The 19,771-nt window shown below is 37.4% G+C and overlaps 1 protein-coding gene across 1 annotated transcript in view; it reads right to left on the reverse strand.

The window, feature by feature from the left end:
* Positions 1-2,084: 2,084 nt before the first annotated feature.
* LOC104618124 (CWF19-like protein 2) overlaps positions 2,085-19,771 on the reverse strand; it is a gene marked incomplete at its 3' end in the record, with an annotated part of 47,437 nt that continues 29,750 nt past the window's right edge. Inside the window, exons 10-11 of the mRNA XM_010283646.1 lie at positions 3,466-3,591; positions 2,085-2,222 (exon numbers count right to left, since the gene is read on the reverse strand). Coding sequence (XP_010281948.1) covers positions 2,085-2,222; positions 3,466-3,591 — 264 coding nt within the window. The remainder of the gene's footprint in view (positions 2,223-3,465; positions 3,592-19,771) is intronic.

Consider the following 19,771-nt stretch of genomic DNA (forward strand, 5'->3'; position numbering starts at 1 on the left):
CCCAGCGAAGAGTAAACCTGTCTAATTTCTTGAATTAATAATCATTACTTAATATAATGTCAAAAATACAAAAACTAAACTAGAGACAACTGAACATGCTCTAAGAGTCAAATGTTATTTCCAGTTTGAAGTGAAGAAACTTGAAATCAATAAATATATGAATACACAAACAATACTTTCCACAAAGTTTAGAGATTTCAGGGGCAAGCCAAGTACATTACTGTATAAATCCACACATGTTTCTCAGGAAAGTCCAAATGGCTTTTCATTTGAGTTTGGAAAAATTCAAGCAAAAAAATATTTCTCTTTTTGAGAGCACTCTCCACTATGTCTTCACAGGGGCACTGCAAATACTTGCTATTACAAAATTCAGGATGCTCAAATTAGCCTGGTTTTATTTTCACATCTCTGAAAAGAATCAGAGCACAAAAGCAAACCTGTAAACTGTTCAGTGGAAGCAGTCACATGAAAACATCAGACTAAATACAGGCAAATTGAGCACATTAATACTAATTTCAGAAAGACATATTAATATTGATTTACAAGCTCACCTTCGATGCCCAGATTTGAGTTAAAGATGCATTTTAAATTCCATTCCACTTATGTTTTAATATAGACAATTCATACACACACCCAGCAACCATCATTTTTCACAAAAGCTACCTCTTCTAAAGAAAATATTTAAGGGAGACAAGACAATACAAGATGAGTAAGGTCCTTGAGAAAATGGCAACCATTTCTCTTTGTTATGCTTGTTATCATATGATGCAGACAGTACAAAGTTCTACTGTGTCTTGACATTTTCATTTAGTTGTAAATGTTTGCATGACAGATATGCTAGTTCGTTATAGTTAATAGTTTGCACTATTACACAGGTTTTGAAGCAAAGTTTTATGGGTTTGGGTGGGATTTTTTTGGAAAAGGGAAGGTAAAGAAGGAAATCAAATACTGCCAACAAGATGTATTTATTTAACTGGATCCCAAAGGCATTGTTTTTTGAGTATACCAGTGGAAGGTAATGAGAACTTCTACCATAAGCAGCTGAATGAGAAGATGCACAAACCACACTACTTCCTAAAGCTCTGATAATGTCTCCGGAAGAACTTTATGCCACATGGTTTATAGCATCAGGTTACATACTTTCTACTGGGCACTATCATGGCTTTTCCAATTCTTTCAAGTATCACCTAAAGGAAGAGAATTTTAGAAAGAAAAAAAACCAACCAAAACCTACTCCCCAGGATCTTGTCTGACTTCCAGGTAAATGGAAGGACAAAATTTGTCTGTGATGATACTAATGCCATGCTAACAAGCTTTTTCAAAACTTGCTCAGTGGTGCACAAAATACTGGACCAGTAACCTAGTAAAATTTGAAGCATGCTAGAGAAACTGTATGTCATAGCTATTGGAAATCACCTCTGTCAAAGACTTCCATTTTAAGCACAGAAATTATCCTTTATTATTCAGTTTGGATTATAGAAATTAATCGTTCCATTTGCACAGCAGTATCTGCCTGTGAGCTGGCCACTCTTTTAAGTGGAATCACTCATGGAACCATAACATATAAATCTGTGTGGCCTTGTAAGCATAAATTATCTCATTATCCAGGACATCCTGATGGAGTTTCAGGTAGCTTGCTTCAAATATCACTGATTCTTGCAACATCTACATGGAAGATATATTCTAAACAGTAAGAAAACGCTGCTTTTATTTGTCACTAATTTGAGGAAAACCTGCTTTGTTGGGCATAGGTAACCTATTAATTTTATAATTTTATAATTTTTAGAGTGTACAATACACTCTAAAAGTGTTAACCTCAAAAACGTCCAATTCTACAGGCAGAGAGGAACAGCACAATCAATTCTATGAAGGAACTGAACATACCACATTTCCTGCATGCATGCAGGTTTCCGTCACTTTGATAACATCTCCCAGGACCATCTTACAACAGACTTGATTATTATTCAAGACAATCAGACTTCACAACCTAAAGCAAGTTACCTAGAGCACCGATGCCTCATGTCCTCCCTGATATTCCTAATAATAAAATGCTTAATTAAAAAGCCAAACACATGACACCTTACCTTTGATGCCATACGCATGAACAGTGAGTTTTGATCCTCTGCTGTTCTCATCTTCTCATTTTTGACCAAATCCTTCAGGTTCATACTATCATCATCCTGAAAATACCTTACTCTCTCTTTATCTATATGAGTAGGGACCTGGAAACAAACATATTGAAAATAAATATTAACCTAGTGAGAAAGATCAACTATACTAAAAATTTCAACAAGTTTAAATAATCATGAATCAAGCTAAGCACAGCTGAAATGATTGGGCTTGCTGCTTGATTTGACCTAAGGAAAAGACCATATTCCACTTTCTTCAACTGCATCAGTAGGTCTATAAAAGCAGACAGCCTCTTCCCACAATCACTATCCTTAAGCTATCAGGGCTACAACATTATCACTCAGGAAAGATGTACAGTAATTCATTCAAACAGTTAATCAGCTCACAAAAATGGAATATTCCAACAAGCAATCTTCATTATTTACAGAAGCTTTTGAATTGTCAAGTCACAGGCACTACTAAAACACAGCAATTACAGACACTACTGAACACTTGTATAAATGTGGTACCTCTGCTAGGAAATGTTGTCATCTTAAGAGTACACAAGAGAACTGAGTTTGTTCTTTAGGGCAGGACTAAACTAAATCCTGAAGGACCATAGGAATGGTCATTAACATAAAGCAAGATGGCATATTCCAAAATGGAAACAGCAGGACGATGGCACCAATTCCTCACCTTGTGCCTTTCACTCGTCCATAACAGTGTAACAAACTGATCTGTCCTACTAATCAAGAACATACTTGCTAGAAACACGAGGTATTGTCAACTCTTATTACAAGATTGCAATATCAGTTTATTTACTGCTGCAAGCAAATATCCTGAAAACAAAACACAGCTCCAGCCTCCAAGCTTCTCACTGTTCCCCAAACAACTTTGTTACAAAGATTAGGTCATAATTTTTACTATCAGCAGTAGCAGTGTTTTTGATCAGGAGAAAAGGGAAGGAAAATTAGGCCCTGAGACCTGAGTATCTCAGTAAAATCCTTTCTATTTTGGAAATATGCACCTCTGCTAATCTCCATTATTTATGTAACTTTATGTAATATAAACTACTTTGCTAAGAGACTGTGATAATTTGAAAAACTCACTTTTGCTTGAATGTGCGTTTAAATAAGCCCTAAAGTGATCCCTAGGGAAACATAGTCTGAAAATAAACTTAATATATGCTTAATAAACATGTATTCTAACACTTAATTACAATCATCTTCTGAAAGAAACTTTTAAACTACCTATTGACATTCTGATAAGACACTCATATTAATTATGGTATCATAAAATTAAAGCTACAACATCATTTCAGAATTACATGTTAATACTCACATTTGTAAAACTTACCATCTGTCGCTTTCTCCGTCCTCCTTTTGGCTCCTGTGGTTCAGCTGGTGCGGTCACAGGCCATGCCCTTCCACTTCGATCTGTTCGGACAAGGACCACTTCTTCATCTTCTTGGTGGCTTGAAGCCTGTGTCAGGTTTTAAGATGTATTTTAAAACAGATGATACAGACAAAACCAAAAGAAACACCAAATCCACACTAAATAAATGTTTAAAATCCTAATGATTAAATAACAGTTTCTTTACATTTTGCATGTTCATTGTAATTCAAAGCAGACAGTATTACCTCACACAAGGTATTCTTTCCCCAAATTCAAAAAGAAGAGAATACTAAAAATATACTCAGCTAGTTAAGCGCAGGAGTTAACAAACCCTTTCCAAAAAGAACAAAGTTGGTATTCTAGGTTCTTGCTCATAAAGCTTCATCCTCAGAAGAAATACAATGCTTCTGAAGACTTAAATAGATAATACTGAACTAATATACACCACCACCATTATAACAGTGTGTTCCTGAAAACCATCTGAAAAGCTGTAGCACATTACCACTCCTGGGATTTTTGTGGATTGGGGTATTGGGTTTTGTTTCTTTGTTTGGTGTGTTTTTTTCCTTTCAAAACTTGGCTAAAAAACTAGCCGTAACATTAGCTATTGCTTTTCAACACATTCCATTAGTTCAGACCTTTCTTTCCTACACTGCATCTACGACCAGTAGAGATCACTTTTATCACAATGTAATACTGCAAATGTTTTAATCTTGATTCTAGGATATGCAGAATCAGAGATACAAACAGTTCAACATAAGCATCTCTATGGTGAAGAAGAAAGGAGATGAGTAGATGTACATTGATTCTTTAGGTCAAATTAAATTATAGACTGAGGCAGAAATGACAGAATTTAAATCATCTGTTTGTGTGTTGAAATATATGGAAACAGAAACAAGTGTTTACCTTTGGATGGCAAACACATTCAGTCTCACATAAACTACACTTGTACTTCATTACTGCTTCTACATACCAAAAGAAATTTGGGAATCATGAGTAGGATATATTCCAAACCTAACTAAACCAAGCTCTGGAGATGTGAGGTAAGAGGCACACACAGGACAGGGCAACAAGGGAAGCTTTCACATACTTCCTTGGTCCTCACGGTGGAATAGAACCACCAGTTCATCTGCTGGAAAAGCAACACAGTAGGGCACAAGCAACCCAGATTTTGAATGCATTGATGACAAGTATTGACACAAAAGCTGAACAAACTGACTAGGAGGTTGCTCTACTGAATTTTCTACCCATAAATTTAAATACCAGTCTAATCAGGGATGTGGAAGTCAGCAGCTACCTTGGCTGCAGCAACCACAAGATATTGGAAATTAAGATTCTAAGTGAAGTGAGTAAGGCAAGTAACAGAACAAAGAAAAAATCCTGGATTACAGGAAAACGGACTTCAGTTTATTCAGGGATCTGCTTGGGTGGATCTCATAGCAGATGGTCGTGAATGACATAGGTGCCTGAGAGAGCTGCTTGGTCTTCAAGGACAACCTCCATAGAGGATGAGAAGGGTCCATTTGATCTGCAATTTGGCTAAATGGGGAACTTCTAACAAGCTCAAAACCAAAAAGGAAGCTTAAAGAAGGTGGAACCCGAGAAAAGTTATCCAGGAGGAACACAGAAGCGCTTTCCAGGCATGCAGGGATAGAATTAGGAAAACTGTATCTGAAGCTGAAACTAGCAAGAGATGCAAAGAAGGGATTCTATGAGCATACTGGATATCCTTCTACAATCAAGGACACCACAGATCTACTGCTGAAAGAGGAAAGATCTAGTGACAAAGGACATGAAAGAGGCTAAGACACTCAATACCTTGACAGTTTTTACCAGCAAGATCTACTATCAGGCTTCTCAGGCCCCAGGTGCCTACCAGCAGAGTTTGGAGGACAGAAGTACCACCTGCAGGAAATAAGGATCAACTTAAGGACCACTTAGGCCAACTGGAAATATGCTAGTTTATGGATCCAGATGGGATGCATATATTAAGCTGGATAAGATGTTTGTCCCCATCACACCTGAAAAGTAGTGGTGATTGGTGGATGTCACCGGAAAAAGGTGGATGTATACAGTCACCTTCAAAAAGGTGAAAAAACAACACCTGGGGAACAACAGGATGATGACCCTCGCCTCAGTCCCCAGAAAAATTACAGAACAAGTCCTTGTAGAAGCCCCTTCCAAGCACAAGAACAACAGCAAGGTGACTGGGAACAGCCAACATGATTTGTAAATGGCAAATCATGCCTGATAAATTTGCCCTCTCCAGTGAGACGACTGATTCAGTGCACAAGGAAAATACCAGGGATGTTGTTTACTTTGAAGTTTGAAGGTTTTCAATGCAGTCTCATAGTGGTTTTATTGCCAAATTGGAGGGATGTGTAGGCTGCAAGATGAGTAGGCAATTGTCTGAATTACTAGACTCAAAGAATAGTTGTCAATACTTCAAAGTCTAACTGGCATTCCTTTATAGTTTAATTAGCACGTTGTTACAGATGCCATTCCTCAGGGGCTGATAGAGAGATCAACACAACTTCAACACCCTGGGCAATGGAACAGAATGCTCTCGGCAAGGTTGCTGAGACACCAAATAAGTGGGATGGGGACATGGTTGATAGACTTGAGGGTAGGGTTGCCATTCAAAGAGATCTCAACAAACTGAAAGAACAGGCTGACAGGAACCTCAAATGGTCTTGCATCTGGGGACAAACGCATGCATTGGCAAAGGCTGAAGACAGACTATGGGGCAGCTTTGTAGAAAAAGACTTGGGATCCTTCATTGACAAGAAGTCAAAAAATGAGTTTGTGAGACAGCTAATCACATCTTGAGCTGTGTTTCCCATCTTGTTATACAAAGTAATGAGAATTCTAGAGGCCAAAATGCTACCCTTAATCATGAACATGCAATTTGTTACACCAATTTACTACACACAGAATTGCAAAAAAGTAATTTTCAAAAGATCCCATAAACTAGTAAGACTACAGAGGGAAATGGGAAACTGAAATAAGCTTAAAGCATTCCTACTCCCAAAACTGCTCTAGGTCTGGACAAAATACAGTAGAAAAACATTCTGAAATAATTTATTTTTTTAATGATACATGTCATCTTGAAACATGGCCGAGTGAAATAATCAGTTTTGTCAAATATTAAAAAATATAGAAAGTTATCCCTTCCCCCTTCTGTAAACCTAAACAGAAATTCTTGTAAATGTATTTTCAGACTAACACCTTCTCTATTATCAGCTAGAAGTTCTCCAGCAATTTTCTACGCTGTATTTTAATATTTAACATTGTTACAGATACAAAACAGGCTTTAAGCAGTCTTCTTGTGTTCTTTATATAGAACATAATACAACTGCTTATTACAATGGATGTAGAGCTTCGCAAGCCTCCCCATTGCCTTTTTCTTTGTAATCAACAGATATCAGCAAGAAATCTTTTATTCTTAGCAAAAAACAGTTTGCTTACTGTTATTCTTGCGTTCAACGAGTTCTAACCTGTTCTCTCTAATGAGACAGAGCTAAATGCACATCTTACCAGCTAATTCACAGTTACTATTACCTGACAAAGCCTGGAAACCTTTTTATGACCTATGAGCCAAAAAAAGAGATGACTATCTATTTCTTTTTTCTTTAATATGCTTATTACAGGTGGTTCAAAACTTCTAAACAGAAGCTACCTGATCTAGAAATAGTACAATCAGTCAACCGAATCCTTTGTCTGACATACATCTTATATTTCAACTGAATCAAGAGAAACAGGAAACTAAAGATAAACATTGTCATTTTCCTTTCATTATCTCCATTAGCATTCTCAACACAATTTTTTTTTTGCAATATTGAAGTTCACAAGGTACCATGTCCCAGGACCGAAACTAACAGAAGACTGGATGAAGAACTAGTCCTCTGGTTTGTTTGAGCTTTTTAAACTTTCATTTCAAACTTGAAAGGCAGATCACTACTGAAAAGTTAACCCAAGATCCATGTCACAATGCATATAGGGATGCTATCAAAAAAAAGTGTATGTCCATTCTGCATTATGTTCCTAATCTTTACTTCAGTTGAAGGGGAGGGAAGAAAAAAAAAACAACAACAAAAAAAATCCTATTAGCTATGACTGACAGTTTTTCTGAGATTATTTTACAAAGAGGAAAAACAGAACAGCTGTGAACATATTAAATGCTGGATATCAGAAAGAAGTAAGTTCACAGGGAGGACTTACCATTAGACATAAATACAGAAGGTTAATATGAAAACTACTGGTAATGTTGATTTTTCTTTATCAGAACCCAAGAAGCAAACTGCCAATTGCCTGGCATCAGTTCAATCTGTCAGCCAGTGACAGATGACTGATAGTAAAATCACCATCACTCATATGAACACAGAGGAGGTCCCTCAGTTTCCTTGTACAATAGGAACATTTTGCCAGACAGAGCAAAATCATATTATATTGGGCATCCTCAGAACTGTAAGACCCAAAGCAAACACCTGCCTCAAGGAACCATCTACAAGTGAGGTCATCTTAGTTTGGATGAAAAAGTGTAAAACCCTGAACTCCTAGTCTACCCTTCAGCACCCAGGATCTTATGGGCACCTAAATTTTTATCAGTGGAGTTCCAGAGTCATACCAAGTTATGCTTCTGAGCATGCCCAAAACTGTTCTCATTTTTCCAGAGATGGATTGCTTGACATCTATTCTATATCCAAACCCAATCAGAATGCCAGGAGTAAGCACCCTTATCCTTGAGTTATATCTCTGGTTGGCTTAGTTCAGATCCAGAGCTCATTAACACTCTTGAGTTCATTAAAAAGGGCTGTGGCCACAGATTTAATTCAGAAAAAAATACACCCTTTTGTACAAATATTCTGAAGCAATATCATTCACTCATTTAACTTCAGTGCAGCTCAGGAAGATTACAAATTTATCTCCCATGACTTCTCTACCCAAGCAGAAGGAAGAGGAGGAGGGGGCCTGGAATACCTGTACAGCAGGAGTGCAGAACAGACATGGAGGACAGAATTTATCAGCACATATGAAAATGAAGCACTATCATATAGCTCAGTGATGAAGGCAGTCCCATGGATTCTAGTCCTTCAGACAAAATACCAGGGAGTGGAATGAATATATCCATTTCCCAAATGACTGCTTAAATGACACCTCAGCTATTGCAAACTCCACTTCTAGGTACTTACAGTTGCAGCTTACACTATTGCTGCCAGCTGCCTACAAGTAAAGCACAGGAGTGCTAAGTGCTGTTCTGTATCACCCCCTTCACGTGCCCAGGCCTCTGTCTTCCTATACTTTCATCTGCTCCCACCAACTACCTTCTCATTTGGAATGGAAGTTACTACCTTTTCAGCTGATGAACATTTGTTCAGAGGATGGACATCCTGTCAAAAGCCAGGTCAGTTCAGCCCCCTCTATTAACAGGGAAAATAGTTACATTCCCACTTCATAAGGGTGTTCTCAGACTTAAAGAAAGATATACATATATATATATACACACACACACATATATATAAAAATAAAGAAGGTAGAAATTCTTCATCAGAAAAAAAGTATTTAATTTTCTGAAAAGATTAAGAATAAAGAAATGTAAAAAGCTTAAGAGCCTCTTGATTACACTACAAAGATGTTTAGGAAAATCAGTTGATTAAATTAGAGCAAATAAAGGGGACATCACTAAATCAGGTGCTATTAGGACAGCCTTTGTCAAATTTTATAAACAAATTCATTAATCTCAATTTGAAGCTGTTTTCCACCAAACAACTGATGTCAGCTTTACACCTGCCATCCTTGCCTAATGAAAGCTTGTCCCTGAAACCCCAATAAAGTCTGAAAATTCGGTAGATACTGAAGTATGCTTATTTCAACGGCTTAATTATATTTTTCCAAGAAAGCCACATGAAGGTAGAAGTTATGGACCACAAAGCTGTATAGGTAAGCCAAACTTCTCTCTTTTGTATCATCAAAAGCAAATCTCATTTTGCAAAGCAAACCAAGATGTCCAACACTGGTCTGGCTCCAATAACAATAATGATATTTTCAGAGAATATACATACAATGCTACCTATTTCAAACACTAGCCAGATACCTGTCTCAGCTGTTACATTTTCACAAGATAAGGTGTTTTCTCACCCCCCTCCTCTTTTTGGGAGGGGGAGAAGAGATGATTCATTGCAATAGGAGGAAAAGGTGCCCCTACCCCACACTTGCCCTGTGCTAAAGGTCAACCCTGGCTAGAGACAGAGACAACCAGGGAGGGGGGGATTGTGTTTTCATGTCATCACTATGCTGTTCAGACAGGTGTGAGACCTAGTTATCGCTACAGCATTAAAAGCACTATTAATTTGAAAACATAACAACAGCAGCAAAAAAATCAGCATTAGATGAGCAAAGAATACAACATGAGGGAAAAGCAGCAAGATGTACACCACACTTTTAAATGGGATATAAATGCAAATGGAGTATTCTGGATATAATAACGAAGAGGTAACTGATGCAAGTTGCTAGGGCAGAGGTAATTTCTTTCTGTGTGTAAAAAAAAAAAAAAAACACCACACCAAACCAAAACAGGTAGACATTTGTGAATATTGTAATACTTAAACAACTATGACTTAGCAAGGCTCAGTACTATGGCAGAGATTAGAAACAATTTTAACAGTTGAAGGAGCAGGGGAAGAGAAAAGTCAAAGAAAAAGTAAAGTTCTAGAAACCAGAATGAGAGAGGAAAAAAATGTTTCCTAAGGAGTACTTCACTAGACAACAAGAAACTCACTCATCTGTAACATTTGGTTGAAATAAGTATAATTTTTTTTTAAATGGTGGAAAAGATAAATAGACTCGCAGACTAAATATTTTAGACTTAACACAAGATAATCACAGAATCATTAAGGTTGGAAATGACCTTTAAGATCACCAAGTGAACTATCACATAGAGGAAAAACATTAAAAGAGCAGTAACAAAAGGTAGGAAAGAAACAGGGAATAATTTTTAAAATTTATATACAGCAGATAGGGAAAGCAAAGACGAAGTTAACAGTAACAGAACATATCACAGGAAACGTGACAAATGCCCTAGCTCTTTAAAGACTTGGATAACTCTACAAGTTTGGAAGCTGAAGACATAACCACAGATGTTGCAGTGAAAACTCAAAAATCCAAAGCGTTTCTAATCAGTCTAAAATGGAACAGATCTTTGCAGAGGAAAAAAACAAACACCTTGTCCCAAACCTACCAAACCCACATGGCCAAGCAGGGATATGGCAGGTCTCCCAAAGAGGACAAGCTGAATTCACGGGGCAGAAAGTAACAGGAGTTGAATGAGTGGAAAGACGTCCCTGACTCAGCATTTCACACAAACAGGACCCTTCAGAAATGGTTACTTGTTAGGTTATTCACTGAAAACTGTGAAGGGGCCTGTCGCCTTAAACAGGTGTTCCTATGGAGTCTCCAAAAAAGATGCTGACTTCAGGTGAATCAGGTCCCTCCTTCCCCACATTGCAGCCCAGGACACCATTGGCCTTCAGGGCTGCAAGCGTGCATTGCCAGCTCATGTCCAGCTTTTCATCCACCAGTACCCTCAAGTTCTTCTCCTCAGGGCTGCTCTCGATCCATTCTCTGCCTAGCCTGTATTTGTGCTCAGGATTGCCCTGACCCTTGTGCAGGACCTTGCTCTTGGCCTTGTTGAAGTTCATGAGGTTCGCACAGGCCTACCTCTCAAGCCTGTCCAGGTCCCTCTGGATGGCATCCCATCCCTCCAGCATGTTGACAGCACCACTCAGCTTGGTGTCATCTGCAAATTTGCTGAGGACGCCCTTGATCCCACTGTCTATGTCATTGACAAAGACATTAAAGAGTATTGGTCCCAACACAGACCCCTGAGGGACACCACTCATCACCGATCTGCATCTCAACATTGAGCTGTTGACCACTACCCTCTGGATGCAACCATCCAACCAATTCCTCATCCACCCAAACAGTGCCTTCCCATCCAAACAATTTTATGATTTTATGTTGTGGGGGACTGTGTCAAAAACCTTCGAGAAGTTCAGATGGATGACATCCATAGCTCAACTTACAAGCATTTAATTCCTTTTTAAAACATCCATCCCCAGATTTAAGTGTCTCCACTAAAATTTTTAAAACATAGACACATTTCAAAAAGGATGCCGTTGTTGAGCAGCCTATTATTTTCCCAAAACAAATAGAATTCACATGGTGTTTTACAAGTCAGAAAAACAGAGTTTATGCACCTTTGAAGACAGGCTCCAAAATATTACATCCTAACAACAGTTGCACTTTCTTCTTTCTTCTTGTTTCTGCATGCCAACACACTAACATGCAGGCAGTAGAAGAGTATCTTCTGGATCTAAACCATGGAATAAGTTGGGGTAAGGGCAGAAACTTAGTAAAACAGAGCTGCCTCTGTGCCCACTCAAATGTTTCTCCTTTCTCTTAATACATCTGATAATCAAATTCTTCACTATGTTTCCGTCCTCAGGAGGGTCCACTGTTTCCCTTCAAATATTACATTCCCTGTAGGTTGCTAACAAACTTAAAACACCTGGCTGAAGATCAAGCAAAAATATAATACAGTAATCAAACACCTAAACCCCTTTTTTTTGTTTTTTTTCCCCTCAAAATGCCTTTCATAGACTGAGAGAAGAAAAATGACCACGTCTGCCTATAAATTATGATGAACTTCTGACTTAGTATGATTTTGGACATTCTTTTGGATTGTTTTTAAGTAAAAGTATCATGTTTGATACAGATATCAATAGTTTATTTCCACGCTTAATGATCATCAACATAAATAGGCATGTTTCCTTCCCACCTTTTTATTGTTTAAAGGTGCTCTAGTTCTGCTTCAAAAATCACTTTCTCAACTTCTCAATAAATGTCATCCTGTAAGGTCCTTCAAAGTTGTCTATTTATTCTAGCACTAAGCAATTCACAATTGAACATATCACTAGAACATTTCATTATTTTAGTATGATGTAAAACTTGGTAGCTGTCACCAAACACTAAGCAGCTGTTAACCTGCTGTTTTAGAAGTAGTCCTCTCTAGATAAGATCTTTTTTCCAGGTGAATGCTCTGATCTTGGAGATGCAGAATGGTTCAAAAACCAAATAAACTTACAGTTTGTGGAAAAAAACAAGCATTATACTGGAACATATACACAAGATGTATACTAGTATAAGCTGACTTGTGTGGGAATACTTCCATTTTTCCACATGCAAGACTTCAGATGGTCTTACACCCTTTTTGGAGTATTACACTCCAAGAAAGATGCAAACAGGAGAGAAACTGGAAAAAAGCAAGAATAATGGCTAGAGGACATGAAAAAGTTCTTTTTTTTAAAAAAAAAAAAAAAGAAGTTGGAAGAGAAGGAAGACAAAATTAGGGAATGCATGCTGTAGGCTGCAAGAAGTCAAAAGGTTTTGGCAAACAGAGTATGTGATGAATAAGAGGAAAACAAAAAGGTTTAAGTTGCAGAAGAAATGCAAGTTAGGTATTAGAAAGGTTCTTCCAACATTAAGGACTGTAAAACAACAATATAGTTGCCTAAGAAAAATATGGAATCATCATTATGTTTTCTCTTTGTTTTAAAAACCGCAAGGGCTAAAAAACTACTAAGACCTATAGATGTGTACAATGAAACTTGAAAGAAAGACAGTAAGGCATTAGTAAGTTCTAATGAGAGATTTCAGCAGGCTCTCATTTACACAGCATAAAATGATACAGAGGAGAAACATTTAGATATAATACATACTGAATTCTTTGAGTATGAACCCTACAGCTAGCAGGTTTTTGTGGGTTTTGTGAGGTTTGGGGCTTTTTTTCCTAATTTCAGAGTCGAGAGTCCTGACAAGGCATATGAGACTGACCATAACATACTTGGGTCTAATATTCCAGAGAAAAGGAAAAGGCAAAAAATTCTAGTAATATTTAGCCTTAGAAGACAAAGTACAAAAAAAGAAGTGGTCCACCAAAGAGAAATTAAAAGGAGCAGATAAAAGAATAAAATAATCATGGACAGCATGAAGACTAATGCGGAGTCATGTTACTCCACTTACTTCAGTCATGAGACTAAAAGTAAATGCATACTATGAACCAAGATGAATCCAATGGATCAAATAGGCTAGGCATGATTATTCAGAGGATTAGAAGTATTATTAGAGGTAAAGACATCATTCAGAAGTCAAAATCCTGTCTAAAGAGAACTGAATTAAAAACACACATAAATACAGAAAGTTAATTGTATGAACATAAAAAGGCAAGGCAAAAGTTGATTTTGAGGGGGATCTTACTAACAATAAACACTAAAGCTGTTTCTAAACACATCAGAAGCTGAAAGCTTTCTGTCAAAAAAAAAAGGATGATCAAATGGTTATAGCAGTATCAGAAGATGACATTTGAATAATAAATTATTTACATTCTAAATGTAAGATTTTCCTATTCAACAACTTTTTTTTTCTTTTAAAAACTTTTAAAAACTTTATGAATCATCTTTAAATTGAAGTATCAGTAAAAGGAGTTTTCAAGCAAGCTGCCATGAAGAGATAATTTTTGCTAGAGGTCCTAAAAAGAATTCCAATACATAATGTCCACATCCTTGAGCATGCATTATATCACTTAAATAGGTCTCAGGACAAAAATAATGGAGGATGGCAAGTACAACATAAACCTTTAAAATGTGCCAAAGACTGGTTATGGGAATTACGGGGTCATGCATCTAACATTTGTAATGGACAACCTCACACAACTATAATAAAGAACAGAACTCCTCCACACTTGAACAAATGTAGCATATTGGGAAAAAGCCTTTGCAGGGAAAACCCATGATTCACAAAAGTATCAAACTTTTCTGAAGGATTTAAAGGAGTGTGGATACTGATCTAAACTGAAAGATTATCTGTTTATATTTTCTTTACACATTTGTGGACTTGCATTCCTACGACTATATGACACGGTACAGTAACACCTGTGTGCCATTTGCAGCATAGCACAAGAATGGAGTAACTACATTCTTTCCTACTAACAAACTGTGAAATCATCCACGAGACCTTACAAATATTCCCAGGAACTGTTACCGTCTTTCATAAAAGAGGCAATAATTATCTTTTTGTGCTTTATATAGAGATTCACTTGAGTCTGGATTTTTGCTTCTGTTTTAAACTTGCTTTTAATATTTGGAGAGTGTATTATTTCCTTGTGCAGTGGCATGGCATTACATAGCTTACTTTAAACCTCTCAAGTTTCTGAATTAATGACGTATCTTATTAAATAATTATTATTAACTATTAAATACATTAAGCTGTATTATAAATAGAAATGTTGGTGATAGCAATATAATAATTATTTGTTAATAATTATAATCAGATAAATATTATGGCTATATAAGTACAACATAGGTTTAAAAAATAGGTATTAAAGGTTACAAGTTGAAGCTGGAGAAGAGGCTCAGTCACTATCCCTGAATCTTGTGATGACTGCTACACAAACAATATAATTTACAGTCTGAAACGAACAAAGATAGTGTGTATTTACAGAAGGAGAGGGGAATTGTTTGTTGTCATTAATTAAGGAACATGAATTTTTACTTTAGGCCAATTAAATATGCACAGTACACGGTTGTTCTCACCAAACGTACAAATCGCTATACAGGGATTAACACCCAACTGAACAAAACAAAGCAGACAAGTCTGTTTTTGAAAGATAAACGCTTTAAATTAAAAATATAAATAAATAAAATGCAGCTCTAAAGAAGATTTTTGAAATCCCCAGAGATGATGTCTGTTCCATGATCCAGCAGGAGGAAATGGAAAAGCTCTGCCATGAGGTGCACAGCTTAATATGAGGAACAGACACTGGAGTAGCTGTACAAAGGGGAGTAAGGAGGCCAAGCATCTGAGATAGGATCTACTCAATTGGAAGTGATTTTCAATGTTAATAGCTAAAGAGAATAGAATATATTTTACCAGTCAGTATATTGTGGGATAGAGAGCAACCTGAGCTAGGAAAAACAAGCATGTTTATTTTAATTACTGAGCCAACAAAAAGCTGCATGCTGCGTGAGTTGAGAGCTGTCTGCAGCCGTTTACCGAGAGCTACACAGCAGTGGTACAAGCACAGTGTAATGAACAGTAACAAAGCTTAGCAGCAGTCTTCCGCAAGGAACAAACCTCTAAAGCCACACTATGGACAAATTAGATGCTGGACTAAGCATACCACCCGTTTCCTTTCTCTTACGGTCTATGGCCAATGGAAATGCTTTGAATATTGCCTTATTCCTTCATTGGAAAAGCCTGTCCTTATATTATAAAACCAAATTAGTGTCTAGGAGACATCTAGCACTTCTCAGCATGCTGGACGTAGCTATTTCTTCCATCCACTATCTGCATTCTTTTCAATTATTCTTTCTTCTCCCATTTCAATTACCCTTTTGTTCAGTTCTCAGGGTGCGTTTATGCATGATCACCGCAGTTACCAGGAGGACAAGTCAAGTCAATCCTATTTAAGAAGGCGCAGTCGGCTTCCTTCAGTGCTGCCTATTTGTAAGGACATGTCTCATCACTGGAGTTCAGTGTACCTGGAGTCCTCACATAACATGTTTCAAAGCACCTAAGCTACCTTTCCGGGTAGCCATTTGTTGTGAATAATGGAACTGTCAAGTTCAAGGTAATGCCCATAAAATCAGTAGGTAGGCCATTCTCCACAGAAAGATCAAGGTTTGGATCTCACAGCAAGATGAAATTAAAATGGTCACAGGCCTGTGACAGCAGTATACCGTATAAAAGTTGTATTTTTGATTTAGGTTTCTTATAGCAGAAAAAAATAAGATTAAGGGAAATGGCAGCATGAAGCAAGAGCAAACTTCAACCTAGGTAAAAAATTTAGTATTTCAAGAGAGACTCAGTAAACATAGTAATCTAAGCATCATTATTACAACTTCAAAAGGGATTAAGCTAATATAGAAATTAGATTAAAAAAAAGGTTTACAGGATCAAAAAGTTGGTCTCCCATAATCAGGACCTTGCACGTAACAGTGATAAGAAGCATTAGAAAGTCTAATCCAGGCTGTAACACAGAAATGAACTAGCCTACATAAAAGTATCTTCATCAGGTAGTGCTAGGTTTATGTATAAAGCATGAGACCAAAAAAAAAACCAAAACCAACAACAAAAACCCCATAGCTCCTATTTATAAGTGAAAACATTCATTACTATAAAAAGATTAGGTACTTCAACCACTAATTGTTTGGTCTCTATCCTTTCTTTCCCCCAGTCAGCAAGTGACATGGGTTAATATTATTAAAAAAAGGTATTTTAGCTGTTTATTATTATAAACTGTTTATTACTCAGAATAACTAACCTGACCTTCTTACTCATCTCCTCTTTATATTGAATGCCTCCAATCATCCCACCATCCAAAAACCTTTCTATTCACTCCCAGTACTTATTTTCTTAGAGCATCTCTGACATCGGACGATCAAAATAATGTATCGAGTAGAATGGACACACATACAAACCTCAAATCAAATTCATTAAGAGCCATACTGCTAGTCTGTGGAAGTAAGATTGGAACTAGCAATGCATAACTTACAGCAGCTTGTAACATGTCCAGTGATGTGCCTAGTAATGCGGAAAACTAAAGTGACTAACTTAACAACAATATTGGATGTCAGTAAGCCACATAACTTTGCAAATACAACTTTAAAAAGAGGTCTGAAGATGCAGTTTGATATTTTAAGTTGTTAGCTACACTTCGAAATGGTTAGTCACTTAACTATATCATCAATGAGCCACTATAGGTATGGGATGCAAGAAAATTAAAAAAAAAATACAATGATAAGAAGGCTTGCTTCTACAGCAAGAACATCTGATACAAGACATATAAAAATTAGTAACAAGTAAATATAAAAGTCTAGTAAAAATAATGCAAGAATTTTCAAAAATGTTCAGGTCTCAATATTCACTATTTAGAAGAGAGATTTACCTTGTCCCTGGTATATGAGGTATTTTCAGAAAGTGCGGCATCAGAAAAGGTAATTTTACAAACTGAAAGCAAGAGATTAATCCAAGCAAAAATGGTAATTCAGGCACATGACAGAGCTTAATAATGCATTTTTATTAGAAAGAGAAGTAGTCCAATCTGAAAATTATTAAAGGAGTATATGTAGAAAAGGGTCTTCAGGGGAAAAAAAAAAGCAAAGGAAGAATGTGGACAATGAGATGTTGCAGAACAAAGATTCAACTCCACATCCCTTTTAAGCTTCTATGCATGTATATCCATACCCTCAAGCTATTAACACTTCTATTATTTTGGGAGTCATCACAAGAAAGCCAAAGACTTGAAAAAGCAATGAGCCTGTAACATCATCTTACCTAGAAGCAATTCCTCAGGACTCACAGGCAGAACAGAGTGGGAAAGCTAATACTGACACTGGTAGTGGTGCATCCATTCCAGACACCAGTGGAGAGCCCCAAGCTCCACAGCTGTTAGTGCAGTGCCACGTAAAGAACGTAGGAGCAAAAATCCCACGTTGTACAAATATGCAAATCATGCTGCTAGCTGAAAGTATGTCGTTATCCAGATGTGCTGGCCAAAAGCCAAATGTATTAATTCCTTTTAGAAGGATGGGTGCATAGTTTAATTGCTCCTCTCAAACAGGCTATTTCTATAAAATGTTTCTGCTTTATGTTGGTAGCAATGGCTAATGAGACCTAACCTGTGATTACACTAGAGACCAGGCAGTCCCAACAGTCATTGGTTGATCAAAGTCTCTTTTCAAAACCTCATTTTGAACACAACAATTGTGCTTCATTGCTTAAACATTCATGCTTGAAACATGCTTGAACATTAATTCATGGTTCACAGTTTTATAATTGGTTTTACATGTAAATTATTTGAAACCCAAATAGCATGTGTTTACTACGGCTATACGAGGACCAAAAGAGCATCAGCGAGGTTCTACTTTTCCATTTCTGATTGGAAGTCTCTACTGCACCAGAAAGGCTTTCCATCAATGATTTTGCTCATGTTTTTTCTTGGTGTAGTGGTGTCAAATTTGTTAAGAAAACAATTCACTCTGAGCAAACAGAGTGATAGGATAGACTTAGCAGTAAAAATATGCAGGAATTCCACTTAGTGTTAGGAGAATAACAGAAACAGAAAAAATGTCACCATCAACTACAAGTGCTGCATGGCACTTGGAAAGGGCTTTTGCTTCTAGTGTCAAAGCATACTTCAGAGCTTTTGTGTTATCAGTTTGTACGTTTAAGAAGTTTTATCTGCTTTGTCCTTTTATACCTGTTACCTGTACTGAAACCAGTAAGATATTTTATATCATTTAGTTGCTGATACAATTTCTCCAATACTTTTTAATTGCGAAAATCAATTTCCTATAAATTACACTTGGGAAGTTAACAAGGTTTGTCTTAATACATTTTTGTCTTATAAATAATTGTGTAATCTGCTTTTATCGACATCAACTAGAGTGTTTAGGAGATAGACTCATCAGAAACTGCATACACCTATGTCCTGGTTTCAGCCAGGATGGAGCTGGTTTTCTTCGCAGAGGCTGGTGCGGGACTGTGTTTTGGATTTGGGATGAAAAACTGTTGATAGTGTGCTGATGTTTTGGGTTGCTGCTGAGCAGCCAAGGACAGTCCAGCTTCTTGTGCTGGCCTTCCAGCGAGCAGGCTGGGGGTGCACGGGGAGCTGGGAGGAGACACAGCCGGGACAGCTGCCCCAGACTGGCCAAAGAGATATTCCCTACCATACGACGTCAGGCCCAGGACATAAACTGGAGTTGGCCGGGGGGCGGAAATCGCTGCTCGGGGACGGGCTGTCGAGCACGGGGGGGTGAGCAATTGCTGTATTGGGCATCACTTGTTCTTGTACATTCCTTTGTTGGTATTATCATTGTTGTTTCCTTCTTTTTTTCCTGTCCTATTAAACCGTGTTTATCTCAACCCACGAGTTTTTTCCCAATTCTCTTCCCCGTCCCACTGCGGGAGGGGGAGTGAGCGAGCGGCTGCGTGGTGCTTAGTTGCCGGCTGGGGCTAAACCACGACAACCTATCATTTTTTAAAAGTATGCACTAAAGACACTGAAGCTGTTCTGAAAAATTATGCCCACTTTATCATTCCCTGTTCCAGTTAAAGCTAGTCAACTCTTTGTACAGAGAACACAAATTTTGTTGAAGAAAGAATGGTACAGCCATCCTGCAGATGAGACTCAAGTGTGATGGAACAGCAG

This window comes from Phaethon lepturus, unplaced genomic scaffold (assembly GCF_000687285.1).
Source record: "Phaethon lepturus isolate BGI_N335 unplaced genomic scaffold, ASM68728v1 scaffold6823, whole genome shotgun sequence".
Taxonomy (NCBI): domain Eukaryota; kingdom Metazoa; phylum Chordata; class Aves; order Phaethontiformes; family Phaethontidae; genus Phaethon; species Phaethon lepturus.